At 39.5% G+C, this 21,871-nt stretch overlaps 2 protein-coding genes across 2 annotated transcripts in view; both read right to left on the reverse strand.

Annotated features, from left to right (window-relative positions):
- mllt1a (MLLT1 super elongation complex subunit a) overlaps positions 1-12,237 on the reverse strand; it is a 25,074-nt gene extending 12,837 nt beyond the window's left edge. The window contains exons 1-6 of the mRNA XM_017420528.3: positions 12,122-12,237; positions 4,885-5,065; positions 3,761-3,843; positions 2,088-2,231; positions 1,461-1,586; positions 14-311 (exon numbers count right to left, since the gene is read on the reverse strand). Of these exons, the coding sequence (XP_017276017.1) occupies positions 14-311; positions 1,461-1,586; positions 2,088-2,231; positions 3,761-3,843; positions 4,885-5,065; positions 12,122-12,133 (844 nt within the window). The 5' untranslated portion in view covers positions 12,134-12,237. The remainder of the gene's footprint in view (positions 1-13; positions 312-1,460; positions 1,587-2,087; positions 2,232-3,760; positions 3,844-4,884; positions 5,066-12,121) is intronic.
- Positions 12,238-16,437: 4,200 nt separating this feature from the next.
- acer1 (alkaline ceramidase 1) overlaps positions 16,438-21,871 on the reverse strand; it is a 10,218-nt gene continuing 4,784 nt past the window's right edge. Inside the window, exons 2-7 of the mRNA XM_017420392.3 lie at positions 20,835-20,947; positions 20,624-20,738; positions 20,092-20,230; positions 19,410-19,547; positions 19,190-19,327; positions 16,438-18,768 (exon numbers count right to left, since the gene is read on the reverse strand). Coding sequence (XP_017275881.1) covers positions 18,591-18,768; positions 19,190-19,327; positions 19,410-19,547; positions 20,092-20,230; positions 20,624-20,738; positions 20,835-20,947 — 821 coding nt within the window. The 3' untranslated portion in view covers positions 16,438-18,590. The remainder of the gene's footprint in view (positions 18,769-19,189; positions 19,328-19,409; positions 19,548-20,091; positions 20,231-20,623; positions 20,739-20,834; positions 20,948-21,871) is intronic.

A 21,871-nucleotide genomic window follows, 5' to 3' on the forward strand; every position in this document is an offset into this window, starting at 1 on the left:
CCTCCCCCTCCACTCCCCGCCCCCCCTCCTTTAGGAGACATGCCCTCCATCTTGGATTCCTTCAGGGTGAGTTTAGGCTCCTTGAACGCCGCCTTTGGCAGGACTTTCACTTCATCCTTCACTTTGATCTCCGACGGCTTTTTCGAAGACGAGGACGGGTCGCGGCCACTTTTGCCGCCTCCATCTCTGTCGTCTCCTTTTGACGCAGCTTTGCTCTCAGAGTCTTTTCGTGGTCGTTCGCGGTGCTCCTTGGTAAGTTTGTGTGGTTTGGGCCCTTTGCTGCTGCCGCCACTTCCTTCTTTGCTGGGTTCCTGAACAGAAAAATGAAGCAGCAAAGTCACCAAAACGCACAACTTAAGGTAAAATACAGCTTCATATACACCTTATCACTGAGTGTAAAACACACTTGAGGACTATAAATAACAAGGTGTCTGGAAAACAAATCTGAGGAGTTGTCTGACTCGAGTAAAACAGACTTTTGTGTCTTGAAGACAAATTTAAATTTGTGGTGATAATGTAGAAAAGTTGCAAATAGTCACAAATGTAGTTTAGAAATGTGCCACTAGAAGCTAATATTCAACACTGTTTATTTGCCTGCTTCTCCGTTTTATTAAAACAAAAAGTATCTTATAATGAATAACATTTATTCCTAATACTTTAATCTACAACTGGAAAAAATGAAGCATGTTAAAACCTTCAGTCATGCTTTTTTTTTCTATACCAGCAGCCGACTACAGCTAGACTGAAGCTTTTTACATCAAACTGGTGCTCAACAAACACATACATCATACATCATGTTTTTGTTTTTTAACTTTTTTTGAGAATACATCATAACATAAAATAATCTGTAGAAAAGTGAATTTTTACATCAAAATAACGAGGAACTTTAGTTTTGAGATTAGACCTGCATCAAAACTTGGAGTTATTACCCTTTAATTACATTTGTGGGTCCTAATAGTTCTAAATAGTTCGTAAAATGTTTAAAATCTAATAAGAAAGACACTTATTCGTTGTGTTTTGCCCATGAGAACAAAAGAAAAAGTCTTTATCACGAGGCAAGAAGAGCTGCAAAAACAAACGCTGTGAAAGGCAAGTCTTATCTCATTTCAAAAACAAAACCCTTATCTGATCCATACTGGACTGTAACTGAATCAGCTCTGGAAAATGTAAAGGAGTCCGTTTCCTGTTTCTCCTGACGCCCCCCCACTTCCCCCCTCCACACTTCTTCTGGCAGATAAAAAGGCTGAGCAATCCTGCTTACAGATGCACGAAAACAGCTGGCAACAATCACAAGCTTGAGTCAGCCTCGTCTAACAACCAAATTAATAATTTCCCCTGGATGCTTTTTGTCTAAAGAGTCACCTTTAGAGTGATCAGTAAAAACGACTCACTTCAAAACATATACATCTTAAGCTGAATTAAGAGAATAAAGCCAGGAGAGTATTTTGTTTTGAGCCAACCTTTGATACATGAGAGGTCTTGGTCTTCTTGGGGTCTGAGAAGGCTGAGAGGGGGATGGTGGGGAGCATGGGGTAGTCCGGACTGGGCCTCGACACAGCTTCAGCCCCCTCAGGGACCACCAGTATCTGAAATCAAAGACACATGAGTTAGAGTTTCTCTGCTGATACTCTAAACCCCTTGCAGGCTCCATGTTTGACCGCAAAATGGAATCTGGAGGCTTCCAGATCCAAAAGGAGGAAGTTGTTCTGGATTCATTTTTTTTTAGAGCTGTGACATATATCAGACCCTCCAGGACTTAGCGCCAGTTTATTCTCAGAAAGCTGCAAAATTTACCCTATGTCTGTAAGCAAAACAAAACAAACAAAAAAAAGTGTGTCAATGCCAAGATTTTAGCGGGAATATTTGAAGGCAAGTGATTTCCTGATGCCGGACATGTTTTCATGTTGGAAGTGAAAACAGGCAGGAGGCTAATTGAGCAAATGTGAGAAAACATTGCAGCTTTCTGGACTGAAATATCATCCAAAGTAAGCAACTACTTTAAGGCTTTAGTCCTTGTAAAATACACCATTCAGGCTTCATTTGTTCAACTTTTGGTTAGTCGAGCTGGTTACGTGACTCAGCCTCACCCCTCCAGCTTTGATGAGCTTTCTCCTGAATTCTTTGGTGGGGTTGTTGAAGGTGAGCTTCTCACAGCGCAGGTGGTTAACAGGTGGGTTACCCTCCAAGTTAAGGAACAGGTCATAGTTGAAACAAACTCTTTTTGGCTCCTCCTGATAAAAAAAAAGGACAAGTTTAAACACACCTCGTGTATAACACAACCCTTGTGTTTATCTTTCTGCAGTGCTGCTCTCAACACCTCTACATTTCACAACAGACAGAAGCTGAATGAATCAACTATCAACCAGAGGGTCAATAAAACAGACAGTCGACACACTGATAAGAAACATTCCTGAGTGAACCTGTTGTGGCAGCGGGAAAAATAAAGCTGCAGAAAAAACAACAACAACAAAGAATTACAACACTCACGAAAGATTTCATAAACACTTTCTGAACGTGTGATGATGGACTGATGATATGCACCTTTAAGTGCTGTCTTGATCTTCCTGACAGATCTGTCTGTTGTGAATAAGCTAAGTGCTCTTAAAAGGACAAAAGGGCCAGATCTGGATGCTGTCCAAAGTGCATAATGTGCACTATTGCTCAAGGCTGTTTTAAAGGATTATTACCCCGAGTCCCTCAAAAGCAAAATATAAAGACAGTCAAGACAGAGACAGAAAGAAAGCACTGTACACTCATTTTTATGTCAACATTGTGTTTAAAACAACAAAATAAAGAACCATTGCACTTAAAAAGAACAGCAATGCCTTCTCAAAGAACTGCAGGAAATCATGAAGCAGAAACTTAGATGTAAAAATGTGCTGCACTTTTCAGTCTCCCTTTATTTTTAATTATTCTTCCAAAAGACCAGACTTTCTTCAGGCTTTCTAAAGGTCCTAGGACTGCACTCTTCTGGACAGAGACCTCTGATCTCTATTCCAGCCACCTGGTTATGGTGCTCCATGTACGCTTTGCCTGCCTGCATCTTACATCCTGCTGTTATGTGCTGGACTGTCTCAGGGGTATCTTCACACAGACTGCATCTTGGGTCCTGCCTGGTATGATAGACCATGATTAGTGCCTCTGTGCTGCCTTTCAGTCCAGCTCTTTCTCACCACTGGTAGGATGTGTTGATTTGCCACCTCCTCGATCTGCCGGTGGTACATGCCGTGCAGGGGCTCGTCTTTCGATGAGGGTCCCTCTTTCTCCTCTTCCACATTGAGTTTGCCTCCCTCCTTTCTCGTGGTGTTCAGTCTCGGGGTGCTGGACTTGGGGTGAGGAGCTTCAGTGGCTTCTATCTCCTCCTTTGGCCAGGTTATTATACCAGCAGAGTATCTGATGGCTACCACTGCATATGCGTTAATGGCTTGGACTTTGTTCTTACATTCAGCTGGCTCTACAGGACCTGCCTTACTCTCTGCAGGTACTTGGTTGTGGCTGACCTCCTTCCTTCCTTCAATCTGCAGACCTGACACAGGAGCGATCTCTCTCTGATCCACAAGAACCTATGAATGTTAATCAAACAGGCTGCAGCAAAAGTTTGTCTTTTGGTTTCGTCCAAAAAAAAACGTCCAAAACCAATTTTTGCTATTCTGAGATGGTTTAAAAGCCACATAAAGCAGTCACGATTTGCTCGTTATTTCAGCATAAACGCCTTACAAAAATCATTAGTTCTTCTGTTTTGTGCAGCAGATGTTCTCACCTTGTTCTTGAAGTACACTTCAATAGGCATGAGGAAGCCTGCGTAGCCCGATTCCTCTACTTTGTATGGAGGTTCCTTGCATACTGCAGAAAGACAGGTCAAAAGGAAATAGTTGTTGATCCTTAGCAACTTCTTCTTCTATAAAAGCAATAATGGTATTTTTAGAGCAAATAAAAGACGAAAAAAAATACTTTAAAATGCCAGCACCCTGCCTTGCAAGCCAGTGTTTTAAATAAACATGGCACGCAACGTGTTAGACCTCAGAATGTGATGGGGATGACTCTCAGCAACTACCACAAATTGTAGGTCAATATTACACACACAGACAGAGGCAATTACAGTATCGCTGGCCTTTCATGGCAGCAGGTGATAAATATCGGTTAAAAACGACATGCAGCGTGAGATTGTTACAATTAACAGCTTTAGGAAATGATCCCAGGAGAAGGTCTGCTCCTGCATTAATATCCATATAATCTTCTTTGCTGCAGCAGTAGGAGGCAGACCTTAACCTTCCTGACACCTGAGCCCAGCATCCTGACTCTCTTCTGCTTATCTTCAGCTTGATTTCTGACATTCTTCACACACGAGCATCCTCATCACCAGCAACAGTCTGCTGACTGCCACATCTCAAGGCTGGTTTTATACATTTTGGGTTATTTTTATGCCTTCTGTGATGTAATAAATATTATAAATATGTGCCTTAAACCTGCATCTCATCGTTTTTTATCCTGGCTGTTAAGCCAATTTATGACAGAAAATATTTAACTTTTTTTTTTTTATGGTTTGATCTGATGCCATAAAATATTATAATTCAGCCAAAGCCATTAATCTTTTGGTAACAGAATTATTTGCAAAGTTAAAGCCATGAAAGGACAATTCTTATGACTATTAGAGGTCACATGAATTGACTATCCTCACGTTGAACTTTTATAAACAACTTCTTATTCAATACAGAGAGATCTTTGGTGAAACAAGAGCCTCAAGGAAAACATGTTTTTCAGTGTTTTTCCCCAAAAAGAAGCTAAAAGGAGTTTTAGATTCAGTCGTTTTTTTCATAAATGCAGTTAGTTTTTATTAATAATCCACTCTTGCATTGTTCACACTTTGATTTCACTCTGCCTCACCTCTCTTGGGTTTGGGGAAGCTCTCGTGCAGGCGGAAGACGACCTTCTCTACAAAGTGCTGGATGTCGCCGGTCTCGGGCCCTCGGACAAACACCATCCAGTCATGTGTGAAGCCCTCTGATGTTACCTTCTTCTTCAGCTGAGCCCTGTGGCCCAACTCCAGCTTCACCTGCACCGTGCACTGAAAAGGAACAGATAAATATAATTACACTAAATGCCGTATATCAGGGGTATGCAATCCTGGTCCTGGAGGGCCACTATCCTGCATGTGCTGCTTGTTTCTCTGCTCCAACACACCTGATTCAGTGGTGAAATCACCTCTTCATGTTCTGCAGAAGCCTGTTAATCAGCCAGTCATTCAAATCAGGTGTGTTGGAGCAGAAAAGAAGGAAAACATGCAGGATGGTGGCTCTAGAGGACCAGTTTTGCCCACCCCTGCCAAATATTGTTCCAATCATAGTGCAGACGTAAGAAAAGATGCACTGAAAGCAGAAATAATGTAAAACAACAGAGGAAGGACAAGAAGCCACAAAGTTCTTCTGATAAAATAAATAATAAAAACTTAACTTTTTAGTTCTTTATTTTTAAAAATAAGTCTAAATCTCCTAAAAAAGTGTTTTTTTTATCATAATTGGGGAAAACAAACCAAGAAGCCTGAAGATGAGCCTTAGGTTAAACAGCTCATTCTTTATGATGTTTTATTTATAGATTATAAAGATTCAGAAAATGAAATCAAACTGATTGATAAAGAATTCAATTACATCCTCCTGGTTCCCAGAAGGGATGAAACACCCAACGTAACGTCAGGACTGTGAATATTATATGAGAACTATTTATCATCTACCGATTCAATCTTAAAATATTTAAACATCTTGTTCAAGTGCGAGGACGTGGTGATGAAGAGGAGGGGACCTAAACAGATGCAAAGCTGCCCTGGTGTTTGGACGCTCCCAGTAAAATGAGAGTAATTCGATGCCCGAGCCGACTGATCTCCAAAGATTTGTCCAGAGAAGGACCGAATTACCGGGCTACTTCTGCCCGCCGTGAACAATGAGAGGAGCGGACCGCGCAAATGACACTGTGATTATGGACATGAAGAGGCTATGGAGGCTCACTACAGAGGGGAACAAGAGGTGGTGCCGGGGAGGGGAGGGGGGGACAGAAAGGCACTTTATGTCCAGGGAAGGGCTGAAGAATGTGGGGATTTGGCCCTGGCACTGAGCAGCTCGTGAGCGGAGACTGAGTGGGGGGATTAGTCGGGACAGGACTGAGATGAGCTTGTTTGGCACTCTCTGGTTCCCTCACACACACACACCTCTCTGCCTGGCATTCTGCCTGGCCATTCTGTGACAGTAATACCCCTAAACCCGAGACTCCACCAACAGCGAGCAGCCGGGGAGTCACTCTGATCATTAGCACGCCCTCCCCCTCAGCGCTACGCAAAAATCAGATAAACAAAACATAAAAGAAAAAAAATCAAGATGACAAAGAGCCAAAGAGGAAACAAAAAAAAAATCAAAGCATGAAAACAGAAAGCTGCAAAACGCTGCAGTAAATGGTTTTATAGCCAATTAATAAAAACACAAAATCTAATTAGAAAATTTAGGACTTAATTAGGCATTTAAAATTGTACAAGTTAAGGATTTGTTGACTTTTTATGTCATGCCTGGTTGCTAATTGAGAATATTTAAAGTTTCAGTCGCATTTTAAGCTTGAAGAGTCATTAAAACCTATTTTAATTCCCCCCCACTTAGCACTTCAATCATCACACAGCTCAGAAAATCTGAGGTAGATTAAAAGACAATAAAAAAATAATTACCTTAACATGAAGATGGAACATCTGCCTCTAATAAAAAAAATATGACCCAAGAGGCAACGTAAAGATAATAAATTAGATCCAAGACAATTAGCAGAAAATTAATGAGCAACTATTTTAATGACCTGAAAGCCACAGTACAACATATTCTCTTGTTCTGGCTTGTAAAATTGTGAAAACATGACAATTTCTTTGAAGCGAGTGACAGTAAACTGAGAATATTTTTGCTCTAGAGACAAAGAGAGACATCTGAATCTGTCCTAATGAGCCTAAGATTATTACATTGGCATTTTGTGGCACTCATCAGAAGTTTTATTAGTTAGAAAATAACTAAGTACTAATAAAACAATATACTGATACTTTGAATACTAGCACTACAACTAGTTATGGCTTTGGTTAATCAATGAATTGATCAAAATTTTAAGAACTACAAGATGAAGGATTTAAATTTGGGTTGTGAAAGACAAATTTTCAAAATTACTCTACTATTTAGTTGTAAAAGCAAAAGTCTATTTCATTTAACGATATACCGGAAATTAAAATAACTATGAATTATGACTGACCATTTCCAAATGCCCTTTTCAAGAAAAATAAATTCAAAGCCACAAGTTTTTCCTGATATCGAGGGTTATTATTTCTTAAAATAAAAGTTAATAACTTCTACATGTGACAGAAAACAGGTCAGCAATGATGACGTCCGTGGGAGAGCAATTTGGGATGGAGAAGTTCAACAACTTTATAATGTTATGTATTTAAACTCAGATTAAAGTATGAGTACAGTATGAGTACAGTATCCAAATACAAATAGACTTGAAATCAGGGTGTTTTTTTCCTATAGATTATAACCAATGAGATGAATTTGTCTGGGCGTAATTATGTACTTTTAATTTTGAACACTCAGGATGTGCATAATCTAGAAGCCAACTTATAACCACATCATGAATTAAGATTTGAAATATAAATGCTCTGAGCATTAGACTAGAGTTGGAAAAAAACAATTTTGGGCTGGTAAACTTAGGGGTCAAGCAGAAGTTTTGCAAAAGCTGCGAGTGCTCGAATACTGATCCCTGTCTTTATGATGCTTTACCACCCTGCCTGGTCCCTAATATTTATTCGTGACAGCTGTCTCACTCGTTCGTTCTCTCTATTTCCACCTAAGCGCCGTCTCCGGGATTCTACGCTTGTCTGATTCCACCGTATTTGTTTATCTCCACAGACTACGGCTGATGTAGGTCAGTCGTGTTACCCAACCTTCCACGTGGTTTTTGGAGGATTCAGATTCAACTTTGTTTACACTGAGTACATACCCACATTTTAGAATTGCATATCAATATATCTTGAAAGCTACTGGTGTAAACTCTTTTAAAGTGCACCGTTTAACAGAGCTCAGGATGACATGTTTTATGTTTGATTTCATAGTTTGCAGTGAGCACCTTTAGGTTACAAATCATGTGAAACAGGAGAGGGGTGGACAAAATGAATATGGCTTTGGGTTATTTTTCCTGGCAAAACACTTATTTGTAACTGTACCAGCCGTTTCAGTATGAGTAAATACAGACAAGTACAGAAGATTGTTCTCTGTGACTCAAACTGTGACAACATTAAAACAATTGTGAGGTTTAGCAATGTATGACAAACACATTTCACTTCTTTACCACAACAATAACTCTGAGTAACGCTGTCATGAAACACCAAAACTGAAGGAAACGGAAAGAAACTAGATTTGAAGACTGAATTACTAATATACTATAAGATATAAGTGTGGAAACACACTTACACATTATGTCTAAAACTGTCATAATGTGTACACGACCTTGCTCTCTCTTTCAAACAGCGCTCCAGTTGAGAGGAAATACAAATTTTGGCAGACATGCTGGCTCCCATGAACACAATGAACTCCCAGCTGCCATGTAAATAACACCACTTTAATCTCTTCCAGATAATAAATGATTGAAATTAAAGCAGGGAAGGACACACTCCGGCAACAAGCAGTGACCAAAGATGTCAACGTTTAACCATCTACAGCATTACTCAAACGGAGACGAGAATGGAAAACCCCCGGGAGTCACCGGCAACTTACAAATACCCTTTCTACAACACCCAAAGAAAACAAGCGAGCACTGGAAACAGGGTGTGTAAAAAGAGTGTGGCGATTATATAAAATGCTGCATGACCACTCAACCTGTCGTCCCAGCTGCTGTGGTCATGCAAGAGCTGAACACAACACGAAAACAGAAAAGCTCTCAGTATTTCCACAAAAAGTCATGACCCTAGTTTAGAGTCTACATATAAAGCAGCTTAAACTGAACAAGACACAAAACAGATATAAAATATCATTTAACTCAAATAAAACTGCCTTTCCTGCATCCGACAAACCCATTCAAACCTAAGGTAAAACGCATCAACACCCCTGCAGTATGTCTTGACATAATAATGCTTAAATGCACAAGTGAGGCTGGACTTAATTAGAAAAAAGCAATAAACAGAACCATAAACTGCAGGACTCAAACACAGTAATAACCCCGCTATGATAGAAATTAACATACAAACTTCTTTCAGGAGGAATTAGACGGCGTGATGTTCGCTCCGTGTCTGTAAATTCAAAACTGCTCATCAGGATCTTAAAATTTAATTTGAACAGATCTAACCAATTACCAGTTTTTTGGTAATCTTGTGCCAAGGATGGTTATAAATTAGGAGTATTTCAGCCTTTGACACCCTTCTGCACAGATCTGACTAGCTCGCATGCTGTGTTGCTCCTCTTCATAAGAGTTAAAATCAAACCATGATGCTGCTCTGAAGTCTGGCTTCGCAACTAGGTTTAACTTTATTGTTAATAATCGCAGAGTGAAGCGCAGTGGTGGTGCCATCGAACCTCAGCAGAAGAAAGAAAGGTGGTGAGAAATAACCTGGCTATAATGAGGAAAATGAAACCCTTTCATTTGTGTGAATGTAAAACTATTAAAAAAGAATCATTACAGATTTATTAATTGCAATCAGACCACTACGCAATTAAAAGACCAGCATTCCTTGAAGTAATACAGTCACAGCCTTTCGTGTAGATCATCCTACGTTGAGAAATGACAAAAGTTGTAGCCATTTTGGCCAAACCTCGGAAACGTCACGCTCAGACTATGGTGTTGTGAAAGACGCTCAGCCATTACCACATCAAAAGTTTTAGGTCGATTTCTTTAAAACTGTCTGAGTTGTAGCTATTTTTGCATTGGTGAGGCGCCAATCTCGACTCTACAAACGTTAACCGGTTGTAGATGCACACTGATCACTTTCTGAGGGTTTCATTAAAATCCGTCCAGCGGCTCATGAGATATTTTCCTTACAGACAGACAGGGTTGACACCAACAGGAAGTGTTTGCTCAATGAGTAGCACTTGAGAGTATGTGTTGTGAATGACTGTCAGCTACTACCACACCAGATTTGAGCTCAATATCTGTAAAACTGACCTCATTATAGCCGTTTTTGTGCACTAATATTCACTTTTAACTTCTAGGTGACGGCTGCGTCTGGATGCACTTTCACAAATGGGGTTAAAACTTCAAAGAGGTCAATGCTGAATGGAGACCAGCTTATAAAAGTGGCTGAGCTACTTTCGTGGGTGTGTGTCCGTTAACCATTTGAAATACAGCCTTAAGTAGCCCCAGGCATGAAGGAAGTCTGAATCTGTATCCACTTTACAGAGAGGGAGAGCTGGAAGAGGAGTTTCTGTTTCTTCAAAGTAAATTATGTCCCTCTTTATTATAGCAAATGTGCAAAATTATACATGCAATTATATTAAAGGAGCTCAAAAAGATCAGTCAAAAGAAATTATAAAAAATAAGCAAAATCAGCAAATCCTTTGACTTTTATTAATGGTTAATGTGTCCTTAAACTAATAATTTGTATGGGAAATTTGTGAGCGACTGCCAACTACCGTGTGTATTTGTTTAACTACGGAAATAGCCAACGTGACTGAAAATAGGTCAACAATGGCGACGTCCATGGAAGAGGTGTTTGAGATCAAGAAGACCAGCGATTCTGTGGTGCTGGTAGGCATTTCGCTCTGATTTGTTGAGTAAAGCATGCAGATTGGTTTTTACAGCCATAATAGCTGTCAAAATCTATGATAGGATCATTTATGATCAAAAATAACCACTAAGTTTGCATCATTCTCTACCAAAAATCTACAGCATAATAATAAACGAGTAAAAACAGCAGAATCGAACATTGATTAGTTCACTTCGAAGAGTCTCGGCAGATATCGAGTTGATAAAAAATAATCCCCAGATGTAAACAGAGCCGGGGGGGGGGTGTCGGATTGAAAGCGAAAAGGTGAAGTTCTTCTCCCTCATACAGAGAAAAAACGGCAAATAAAAGATGCAGAGAAGTGGAGTCATTTAAGGGAGGAGGTGGAGAGCAATCGTAAATCCCTAAGATCGTGCCGAGATTTTCCAAACGGATGGGTAAATTTCCGTAAAATGATTGCCAAATTTAGTTGTAAACAAAGGCGAGTAACATTGGCTGTTTTTTAACACGATGGGGTTGAGCTATAATTTAATAATGTGTTATTTTTTCTGTAAATTATAACAGATGTGTGAGATATAATCTGCCTAATGTAGGTTATTTACCCAACCCGAGCTTCCACGTAGTTTTCAGCAGATTCAGCCCTTTGTATACATTGAGTGCATACCCGCATTTTAAAACAGGCATCACGTGATGTAGCTCAGGATTGGCGTTTTTATGTTTTATTTTATAGTTTGCAATGAGTGCCTTTAAAATGTGCATTACAAATCAACCAGATACTGAGTTGAAATCGAGTTTGACAGATTTTCCTGAACGCAACATGTTTCTTTTTTTTTGTTTGTTTGTTTTTTCCATTCACAGTCACGAATGTGAGACATTAACTGTGAACACACCACCCCGGTTTGTGGTGCGGTTCCTGGTTTTATCGGCTCCCCGGGTTCAGGTTTGAGGCCGCGGGCGGAGAGGAGACAACACCCAGCCTCACCAGCCGCGGAGAGGGCTAATCTCTTCCCCCCGCCTCGCAGCGGCTCCTTAGCCTTTAGCCCACGGTCGACACTGTCCTCACAGATAATTAGCTTAGCCTAGCTGCAACAAAACCTCGATTTAAATTGATCGCCGCGACGTTTAACAGCCTGCGTGAGTTTCCCAAGTAGCTTAAACACCGGGTGGGTGTTTCTTTGTGTCTTCGGATGTGGCTACAGCGATGCAGCGGTGCTGAATGGTGTAAATACCGATGTATGAGTGCCCAGCTAGCATAGCTCCAGAGCCAAAAAACTACGAGTTCAAACAGCAGCAGGAGCATTTTTTTCTCTGACTGGCTAACAGCTAGCGACCTGCCCGCTGTCACTTTCACTGTGAAAAGCTCGCATCCCGTGAAGAAAGGAGACAGAAAACCCGCTGTACCTGGTTCTCCATGTTCCTCCGGCCTCTGTGATTGTTGTATTTATTTACAGCGGTGTTTGCGGAGCGTCTCCCCTGCCTCTGCTCCTCATTGTGTGTCAATCCAGCCCAGAAGCGGAAGGCAGACGGGTCCCCTCCCCTTCCAGACGGCTGCTGGCAGGCGACCAAAACAGAAAGCTCCCTGAGCCAATCAGAGAGCCGCGAATTCAAGCCCTCTTAAAACCAGCCAATCGGGACGCCAAAGGGGCGGGACAACGAGTGAGCCGCAAATACAATTGAAGTATTTTTTAGTAGTTTTCTCGAGTGACAGCACGTATGTCCCAATGGCAAAAGCTCTGTTTCAATTATAAAATGCACACAAAGCTAATTGATTAATCAGAGCTGGGACATAGATTTGATGTGGTAAATATAAATTCAATAACACTGGGCTTAAATGCCACTCATGCAATAACAGCATTTGTAAACTCACAAGGACAAAAATAAATATATAAATCTGTTTACTCTTTTGAAAGAAAAAACAACTTTTACTGCTAACCCCCAGTTAATATTAATGTGTTGCAACCAAAAACTGTGCTTTAATGTCACATTTATTTTACAGAGATTACAGATCTAAACTAGACTTGTGAATAAGTTTATCCACATAAATTACAATAATAACGTGCTTCTCATTGCCTCAATGATAATAAAACAAAAAATAAGACAATATCCTGCTTATAAGAGCCATTCCTCATCATTGTCTTTTTTTCTTTTTTATGCAGGAAGAAACACTTTTACTTTATTTGTGCAGTTTTTATCTGGTGGTTTATTGTGTAAATGCTGATTCAGCATGTTTTTTGCAGTCTAGCTACTGTATACTTAGTGCTATTTTAGCCATTCATATATCAACATGTTCAGCTCATTCAGGAGATTGATGCTGTGGCTTTAGATTTTTGTAACTTTGATACTTTTAAAAATATTTAATATATAAATATGTATTTCTCTATAGAAATACATTGAAATCTTTTCAATCCCTTCAAAAACAGCAATCTATTTGAAATCTTCTCAGTTAATTTGCTCCAGTTTTGTCTTCTTATGCTTGTGAAATCTAGCTACTGCTCTGCTACTTTTGGCTGTGCTTTTAGCTTACATTTGGCTGCTTTTAGCTTTAAGTTTGTTGCTACTTTGAGCTTAAAGCCAGCCCTTTCTACTTTCAGCCTGCTTTTTGCTATTTTAGCTTTTAGCCTTTTGCTACTTATAGCTAGCATTTTGCTCCTTTAAGCTAGTGTTTTGCTTCTTTTAGCTTTAACAACCCAGTTTCAGTCACTCCACATTCACATTTTACTTTTGCAGAAAACACTTTATCTAGTTTAATTTATTTTACATAACAGTTGGAAGTAATATGACTTTTTATATGTATAACCGATAAAGTGACCTCAAAGGAATTTAGTGATAATGTGCAACACTTGGTGTATAGTAAATGAATGAAGTATTCCTATCCCAGGCTCAGTCAGTAGTTGAAAGGCTTTCCCCTCTACGTCTCAACTGATCCTGTACATCAGCTTCAGCTCTTTTGTTTCGCCTGAAAAGAAAGCCATAGGTCTTCTGATTTCTTTTACTCAGACTCAGAGAGTGAGGGGCCTGCCACAGTCAAATCTCTGCAGCGCTCAGACTTTGATGTGAGATTATCGGGCCTCAGCTATGTGACAGAAGGTCACCACCGCCGGAGCCTCCCCTTCTCCTGCAGCTCACACTGATCCAGCCTGCTTTTCAGCGAAATATGAGGGAAATAGTACCACCTGGCTGTCAGACACGAGGATGTCACACTTTAAATCCTTCTTTTCAACATGTAGAGTGACAAAGAAAAGACGTTTAGTCACACAAAACAAAAGATTTATAGTGATCAAAAGGAAGGAAATCCACTTTCAAAAAATGCTAACAAGGATGTAATTTAAAAACACACAAACTACTTTGCAAGATTATCTATTTTTTTGGAAGTCTACATCTTCAAATCCCTCTTTTTTTACTTGTTTTTTGAAGAAAGTGAAATTTTAGATCCACATAAGGATCTCAGATTGAAATCTGGCCCCTCCTTTTGAGCATGTGCTCTAATTAAATCGTCTGATGGCAACGTTAAGGTGAACCGAAGCCAACGTAAACAAAAGACTAATTACACAGCAGGAAACTCATTTATCTGCAATGAACAGAAAATCTTTCTCTGTGTCCTATAAGGAAACAATTAACCAGAAACTGCATTTTTAACAAGCACGCTGCATTTTATTGTCCTATTGTTTTATTATTGCAACACTTGCTCTTATCAGCTGACAGTTTTGACCCACTGGAGCTGTGTACGCTGCAAACAAAGCACTGTTGGAATCCAAACATCTTCCTCAAAAAACATCAATAAAAGTGACCGGAATGATTTATGAAACTGAGCTATGTTAACTATTTGTTAAAAAAAAATTCAACAAAGCTGACAGCACTACAATTATTCATGCAGTGTACAGCTCAGCCCACACGAGGAGTCTTTTTCTCTGCAGGAGGACCTCAATACCGATATTATCCCCATTTAGATTCATCATTGTCTGCACTGAACAGAAGTACAAGATCCTATTAAACATACAGACGCAGATAAATTTCTTGGCACGCTTACACCTCAGTGAAACAACGCTTCATTTCTATTGAAAAGCGATTCAGCTAAAAGCAATATCTATCTGCATGCCTTCAGTATGAGATAGAGTAAAAAAAACGTGAAAAGAAGGAATTTGTTGTTTATTTTACAAAAATATGCTAAAATAGTACGAACAGATTTGTTGGTGCCCTTAAATAGACAGAAATTCCTGGCATTATAATCATGATTCAAATTAAATGTTTGGCCTTAATTGGTATCACTGCCTTCAAGTTATCATAAATCATTCAGGTTTTTTAAAGGGAACAAACAACCAGTGGGTAGTTTGTTATCATTATGTTCACTACACTGAACATGGAGCAGAGAAAGCAAAGCTGAGAGCTGTCTGAGGAGATCAGGAAGAAGATTATGGATATCCATGTTAAAGGTAAAGCCTGCAAGAGCATCTCCAAGCAGCTTCCTGTTTCTCTGACCACAGCTGCCAATAATAATAAAAAGTATACGGTTCATGGGACTGTAGCAAACCTCCCAGGATGTGGACGGACGAGGAAAGCCCAGGTTGATCAGTCAGCAACAGCTGGTAGGAAAAGAGCCAAGGAAACCATGCAGAACCAATCAAACCGAACTTCAAGATCAGAGTACGTCACTATCTGATCGCACCATCCGTCTCACTTTGAAACATTATGAGCTTTATGGAAGAAGACCCAGGAGAACGCCTCTATAAACATATAAAAACATGCAGGAATTTACCAAAATGCATGCTGACAAGCCCCAAAGTATCCATGAGATGTTTCTGGGACTGATGAGACAAAACTGAAGCTTTCTGTTACATCACCAACATCTGTTCATTTCTGTTTAAAAGGAAAAATGAAAATCGAAGCAGAACATTTACATTTATAAACTATATGTTTAATCAAAAAATAATAGGAAGACAACAGATCATTATTCTTAGAAAAATACTTGCTTACATTATTGTTTGTGTTTTGATCGTAGAAGCTTTTACAGTATAAAAGTTGATTATAATTGTTTTTACCACCAGCTGGAGACAGTTGGCCTTCGTATAAAAACAGCTCAGTGATAGGTGGAGCCCTCGGACAGTTTTGGTCTCTGGGGTTTGGTTCTAAATGCAGCAGAAGTTTAATCAAGAAAATAAACGGATGCACTTTAGGGCCACAGAATCAGAAAACTGTTGGTCAAGTAAACTACAGGGAATACCCAAACAATAGCATTACTGCCCTCTAGTGATGGATCTCAACCTCCTTCTTCTTTTGGCTGCTCTCCTTGGACCTCCACCCTCTGCCTCCATCTCATCCTCTCACTCTGTCACACCAACCCTCTGATTGTCCTCCTTCATATACTGAACAAACTTTGTCCAAGACATCCTATGTCCCTCCTCTGGACAGGTCCAAACCATCTTTAACTAACACCTTGCTTTCACTCACAGAGCATACCCTGACCTGCTCCCTACCCTCCCTACTCTCCCTGCAGATCAGACTGTTGTCTGCAAACAGCGTAGTCCACGAGTCAACCTGTCCATCATCATAATCTGTCATCTGATCTCTGGTGTAATCCCACTCCTACTGCACATCTCAGTGTCCGGGCACATGCCCTGCACTACCCTCACTTCTCCACCACACCTGTCTTCCTCATACAGCACCACAGTTTTCCTCTCATAGCAGCGGAGCTCAACAAAGACCATTTAAGGCACATCATCTGTACTTTAAACCCCAATTTAATCACAATAATAAATCTCAGTGACGTATAAAATGTTAGTATTTTTCTCTCCATATCACTTTTTTTGCACAAAAGTTGGCTGTAAATGTTTGACAATAAGTAAAAACTCACGAGAGGTAATTAAAGGACAATTATCACAACATTAATAACCCAGAAAAAGGAAAAAAAATCCTTACACCTGTTGTAACAATTAGCAGCAGTTTGATTTAAAGAAAAAGAAAACATATAATGTAACAAAATAACCTTTTTATTTGATATTGTAATAAAGAATCAACCTTTATTTGCAGGAATACATTTTTAAAAAGTAATTAAAACATACCAAAATATAAATATGCATTATATTTGTTGAGTTTTATAAGTCCTGGTGACTCAAAGCAGATGCTGACAATCACTGATCCGGACACACACACAAGAAACGTGTTGACCTCAGATATTAAAAACACATCTTTTCATGGGAAAACATTATAATAATACAAACTGTTTATTTACAGTAGTTTCTAATGATAAGGGTATCATCTTGTTGTAACTGTTTAGTTTGCTAATTGTCCACAAGGGGTCGCTGTTTGACACTGAGGTGAACAAAACATCTGTTCATTGTTTGCTTGTGTGCTTCAGGAAAAATCATTTGAATGGAGACAGTCTCCCTGAATATTCTCAAAACATCACCAAAGCGGGTAAAAAAAGATGTATAACTAGTGTTTTTTGTAGATAAGTGTCAGTCAAAACTCAGGAGTTGTATTTCAGAGGAACTGAATGATACCAAAACATTTTTTTTAAGATTGAGAGCAGAAAAACAGAAGATTAGTTTGTAAAATTGTTTTGGTGATTCTCACATTACACAGTTCATTCTGTCCCTGAGGGGACGGTTGCAAAACTCTCAACATGACGTGCTTCAAAACAACATGCAAACTCACTTCTGCTTAGTGTTTTATTACAAAACTAACAAAAAGAAAAACTCAACCCAGAAAAAGCAGCAAATTTATAAAAATTCTGAATCAAATCATCATATTTCAAACAAGAAAATTCAAGCATCATTTAAAAACCTCTGATTGTTGAAGTTTTTCTTTTAAACATGTTTTGAAACAACACAATTTCAACACTTTGAGAGCACATCAGCTTTCAGTCAGCAACCGTCCGCTTCCTTTTTAAACAAACTTTCTCATAAAATTTATGATGTAACAAAAAATGAGGTCAAACTAACGTAACATGCAGTGCTTAAACCAGGCAGAGCTAAAAATCATCAGTTTGACCAGATATTTATTAAACATGTCGTATTTTATTTTACGTTTATGCCGTATTTGATCAATTTCTGTTAAAACAAAACCATCACGAGTTCTTAAATTCAGGGTCTAAAACTTGTTTTAGTGTAAAATAGGTGATAAAATCCCACAGATGCCAGGAACTTTATGAATGTTTGTGAAAATGACATAAAATTGATCAAATTTCACACAAGATCTGGAAGTGGTTAACATAATCCAGTTAAAAAAGTATTGTTTGTTTGTTTTATTAACATTTGGGACAATCTGGTGTTTTAGATTAGATGATTTTGAGCAAATATAAAGTATTTTAGAAGTCATAAAGCCAAATAACGGAACACCATTAAAGTTTTCAAGTGCATAACCAAACGTTAAACAACAACAGGAATGTAAACTAAATTGGTTTGGATTCTGATCTCATATCTTCACCTGACTGCATTTTATATTTTTAATCTTCATCTAAGTTGTAAAATAAATAGAATATTTCTGTTTTTGGTTGACTTACTCCGCTGGTTGCCTTTCTGACCTTTCTGCTTGAAAGGCACATCGATGTCTGGTTTAGGCTGTCCGTCCGGTTCGTCTGAACTTGTTTGGTGTTTAGAAAGCTTCAAAAAGACCATACTTTCAGAGAAATCACATAGATTTGAACATTTCTGTAAACAGCTGCTGTTTCTTTTTTATCCAGATCATTTGCACCTACAACCAGTTGTAAAGAAACTTTTTTTTTTTCTCATCGTTTACACAAAACAGGTGCAAATCTACAAAAGTCATTCATCCCACTCATATTAATGGATGTACTTCTGTAAATAAGTCTGCAAGAAAACTTGACATGAGTTAACAAATACAGCGGTTCAGCCAGAGTTATAATCGCGATTTGTCAGCACCGTTTCTGAGTTTTGGTCATGCTTTTCAGGACAATGTGAGGAAATCCAACCGCCCACTTATCACAGGGCCAGTACTGCAGTCCAGGTAAAGAATAAGGGATCTCATTATTGGCATCCAAGTAAGCTATCAGTGTGCTGCCGTAGGCAACAGCCATCACAATCAGGATGTGCCTGGAAGACAGAAAAAAACAAAACAATCAATGAACAGAATCAAGCCTTTTCACAGGACGTTCAACCTGAGCTCACAGTTTGTTACGTTTAGAGAAAAACACACTCATGTGAGGCTATGAAAAGACATCCATTCATCCAACCAACCATTCATCTTCTGCTGCTTATCTGTGGTCGGTGGGTTTAGGAGGGAAACCCATACACCCCGACATGCGATGTCTCTAAAAACACACTTTCCAAATAAATATTTGGGTAAACATATATTTAACACAAACACTTCATCTTCCTAAGTGTCAAAACATAGAAATACTGCAAGAGAAAGGTTGGGAATAAACATGTTTCTGACGCATTAGAAAAGTATGTCAAATAATATTTAGAAGATAGTGTTAAAGGCACAATATGACAGCAGCCATCTGGTACTTACCAGATCCCGTGCAGGTAGCAGAAGTTCAGTCGCTGCCAAAAACTGCAGCCAAATCGGTCACTAATCCAGCAGACGATGGCGAGCACCCACAGAGCCACCGACAGCTTGGCGAGACCCAGAGCCTTCTGATCTGTGCAGCTGGGATGAAGGAAAGATTTGGAGACAGCAGAAGGAAAAGCTGCTCGTTGTACAGTTAAAGAAACCCCCTCTGCGTTCTTACCATCTCATCTCCAGAGCCAGGATGTAAAGAAGATGGAGGCCGAAGCAGTTCAAGGCGTAGGCGTTGGCCGTAGGTTTGACAAACGACGACACTGTGGTGACGGCGGTTATAAGCAGGACCAGTTTAGAAAACGTGGACCTGAGTTTGGAGAGCCAAAACACAAGCTTTCAGACTGACAGAGACACGCAACGTTTATCTGAAGAACATGAGAGCAACTGAAGAAATGCATATTGCCCGTCAGCTGCCAGGCCAGAGTTTGAGACTAAAATTATACAGGTGGAAAAACATTATCGCCCTTTTATCTTCGGTTAGCAGGTGACAAAAGAGGGATGGATTCAAATTGCACCAAAGAAGACAGATCAGTGTTACAGCACAACAAGAGTATAATACAAACTCCTGCATTTATCAGAATTCTGTCACTTTCCATCATAAAATATTAAAACTTCTAACAAAGAGAGTTAATTATTCACACAGTTTGGGTGGAGCTTCTTTCTGTCAACGACTGCAGCATCATATTTTATCTTTAGGACAATGGCACCTATATGGTTGTGTGAAGAACTCCTCAGCCAAGGCAGGTTGGATTTCAAGAGTTAATAAGCTCTCTGTGCCTTAACATCTCAGTCAAGACAGTTAAGATTAGATCAACCTTTACTTTGGATTAATTGGCACTGAGAAAACTTACCTGTCTTTTATAAAAGAGGGGAATAGTTTACGAGGGAACCAAACAGCGTATCCAATCGCCAACACCCACAGGATGGACAGCTCATCCAACATCTGACCAACGAAGCTAAGAGTCATGTGGAAGTACGCCGAGAAAAGCCCTGCAGAAAACAGAACTCGGACTTTATACAGGACACTATTCCTGCTTTCATACAGAAACAGAACCATAAAAAAGACAAAAATATTAAACTGACAATACAGCTTTACTCCTAAAATTGTTTTATTCTGCATTTGGACAATGATTGACTGCAAACAAGCTTCCAATCATTACCTTTATTTTCAAAATAGATATAGATGCAGATGTTTCCAAAGTCACAAAGTGTCTAACATTTATATAAAAACAGAATAATTCTTTCTGCCTGCATTTCTGACTCATTGCATTTAAAAAACAAAGTTTTCTTGGGCTCCAAAGATGTGAATGGCTCATCTGCACGTGTCTGTGTGAAATGACAAGAAGTTAAGCACCAACAAGATGGACAGAAAGGTTGACTTGCCTACAAAAATCATCATGATCCAGACCAGGTGGATCGCCAGGCTCCTCTCTTTGGCATAAGGATGCAGCAGGTAGAGCATGATGGGAGATATGATGAAGAAAAAAAAGCTGCTCATCTGCAGGAAAAACAAACTTATTGATCTAAATGTAGCAGCATTTATTACCAAACGAATATGTTTCCTGAATGATGCTAATGTTTCTGTTGAACTTACAGTGTTAAAATACTCCACGACATGTTCCGAGTGTTTGTAGTTGTCTTCACACCAGTCGATTTCTGAACTCTCATAGGCAAAACCGTCTGTAATCTGCTTACTAGAATAAACACCTGTGGGGAGGTGAACGAGAAAACAATGACCACATGCTTCAGGGGGTGCACACCTGTCGTTTCACACATTCAAATAAAGGTTTTCATGTCATATTCCTCCTCGCAGAACATTTGAATACAGGTAGATTATGAAAATTAGTCTCTGCTCCCTCTGAGAGTTGTGTCAGCAAAAAGAGAAACACATTTCTGATTAGTTTCTTTAAAGCAGCAATTAAAATTGAGAGAAAGATCTTAAAAGCTTTTCTTTTCAAATTTGTTTCAAGCCTTTGGGAACTAATTAATGCGGTTCTTGTTTCCATTTTAAAGCACATTAAAGACAAACATTTACAATCAAAGCTGGGTCAGACTCTTTATTTCCTAATGGATTCTCCACCTCCCTTCAAACAACTGATTAGCATTCTTCCTATCAGCACCAGATTGTTATGCAACGACTATCAAGGACTAAATGAGTTCACGTTTTTATTATCTGCCGCCGTCAAAACTGAAAGGACGTTAATGCTTTTGCCATTGTCTGATTGTGTGGGCCTAATAGATTTTTTGTTGAAAGTTTTACCATTAACCATTTGGAGTCGACTCTGTCTGTGAGCAACATATATAATAAACCACCAGACGGATATTAGCGAACTTCTTTAGAATATTATCATTGGCTGCACTTCAACATCTGAATAACTTTTGTAATTAACTCTTAACCCCTTCAACCCCGAGGAGACCCTAACCCTAGCCCTGGGCCAAAAGGCCCTAACCCCTTCAACCCCGAGGAGACCCTAACCCTAGCCCTGAGCCCAAAGGCCCTAACAGCTTAAACCCTGAGAAGACCCTAACCCTAGCCCTGGGCCAAAAGGCCCTATCCCCTTCAACCCTGAGGAGACCCTAACCCTAGCCCTGGGCCAAAAGGCCCTATCCCCTTCAACCCTGAGGAGACCC

Source organism: Kryptolebias marmoratus, linkage group LG24 (genome assembly GCF_001649575.2).
Source record: "Kryptolebias marmoratus isolate JLee-2015 linkage group LG24, ASM164957v2, whole genome shotgun sequence".
NCBI classification, from domain to species: domain Eukaryota; kingdom Metazoa; phylum Chordata; class Actinopteri; order Cyprinodontiformes; family Rivulidae; genus Kryptolebias; species Kryptolebias marmoratus.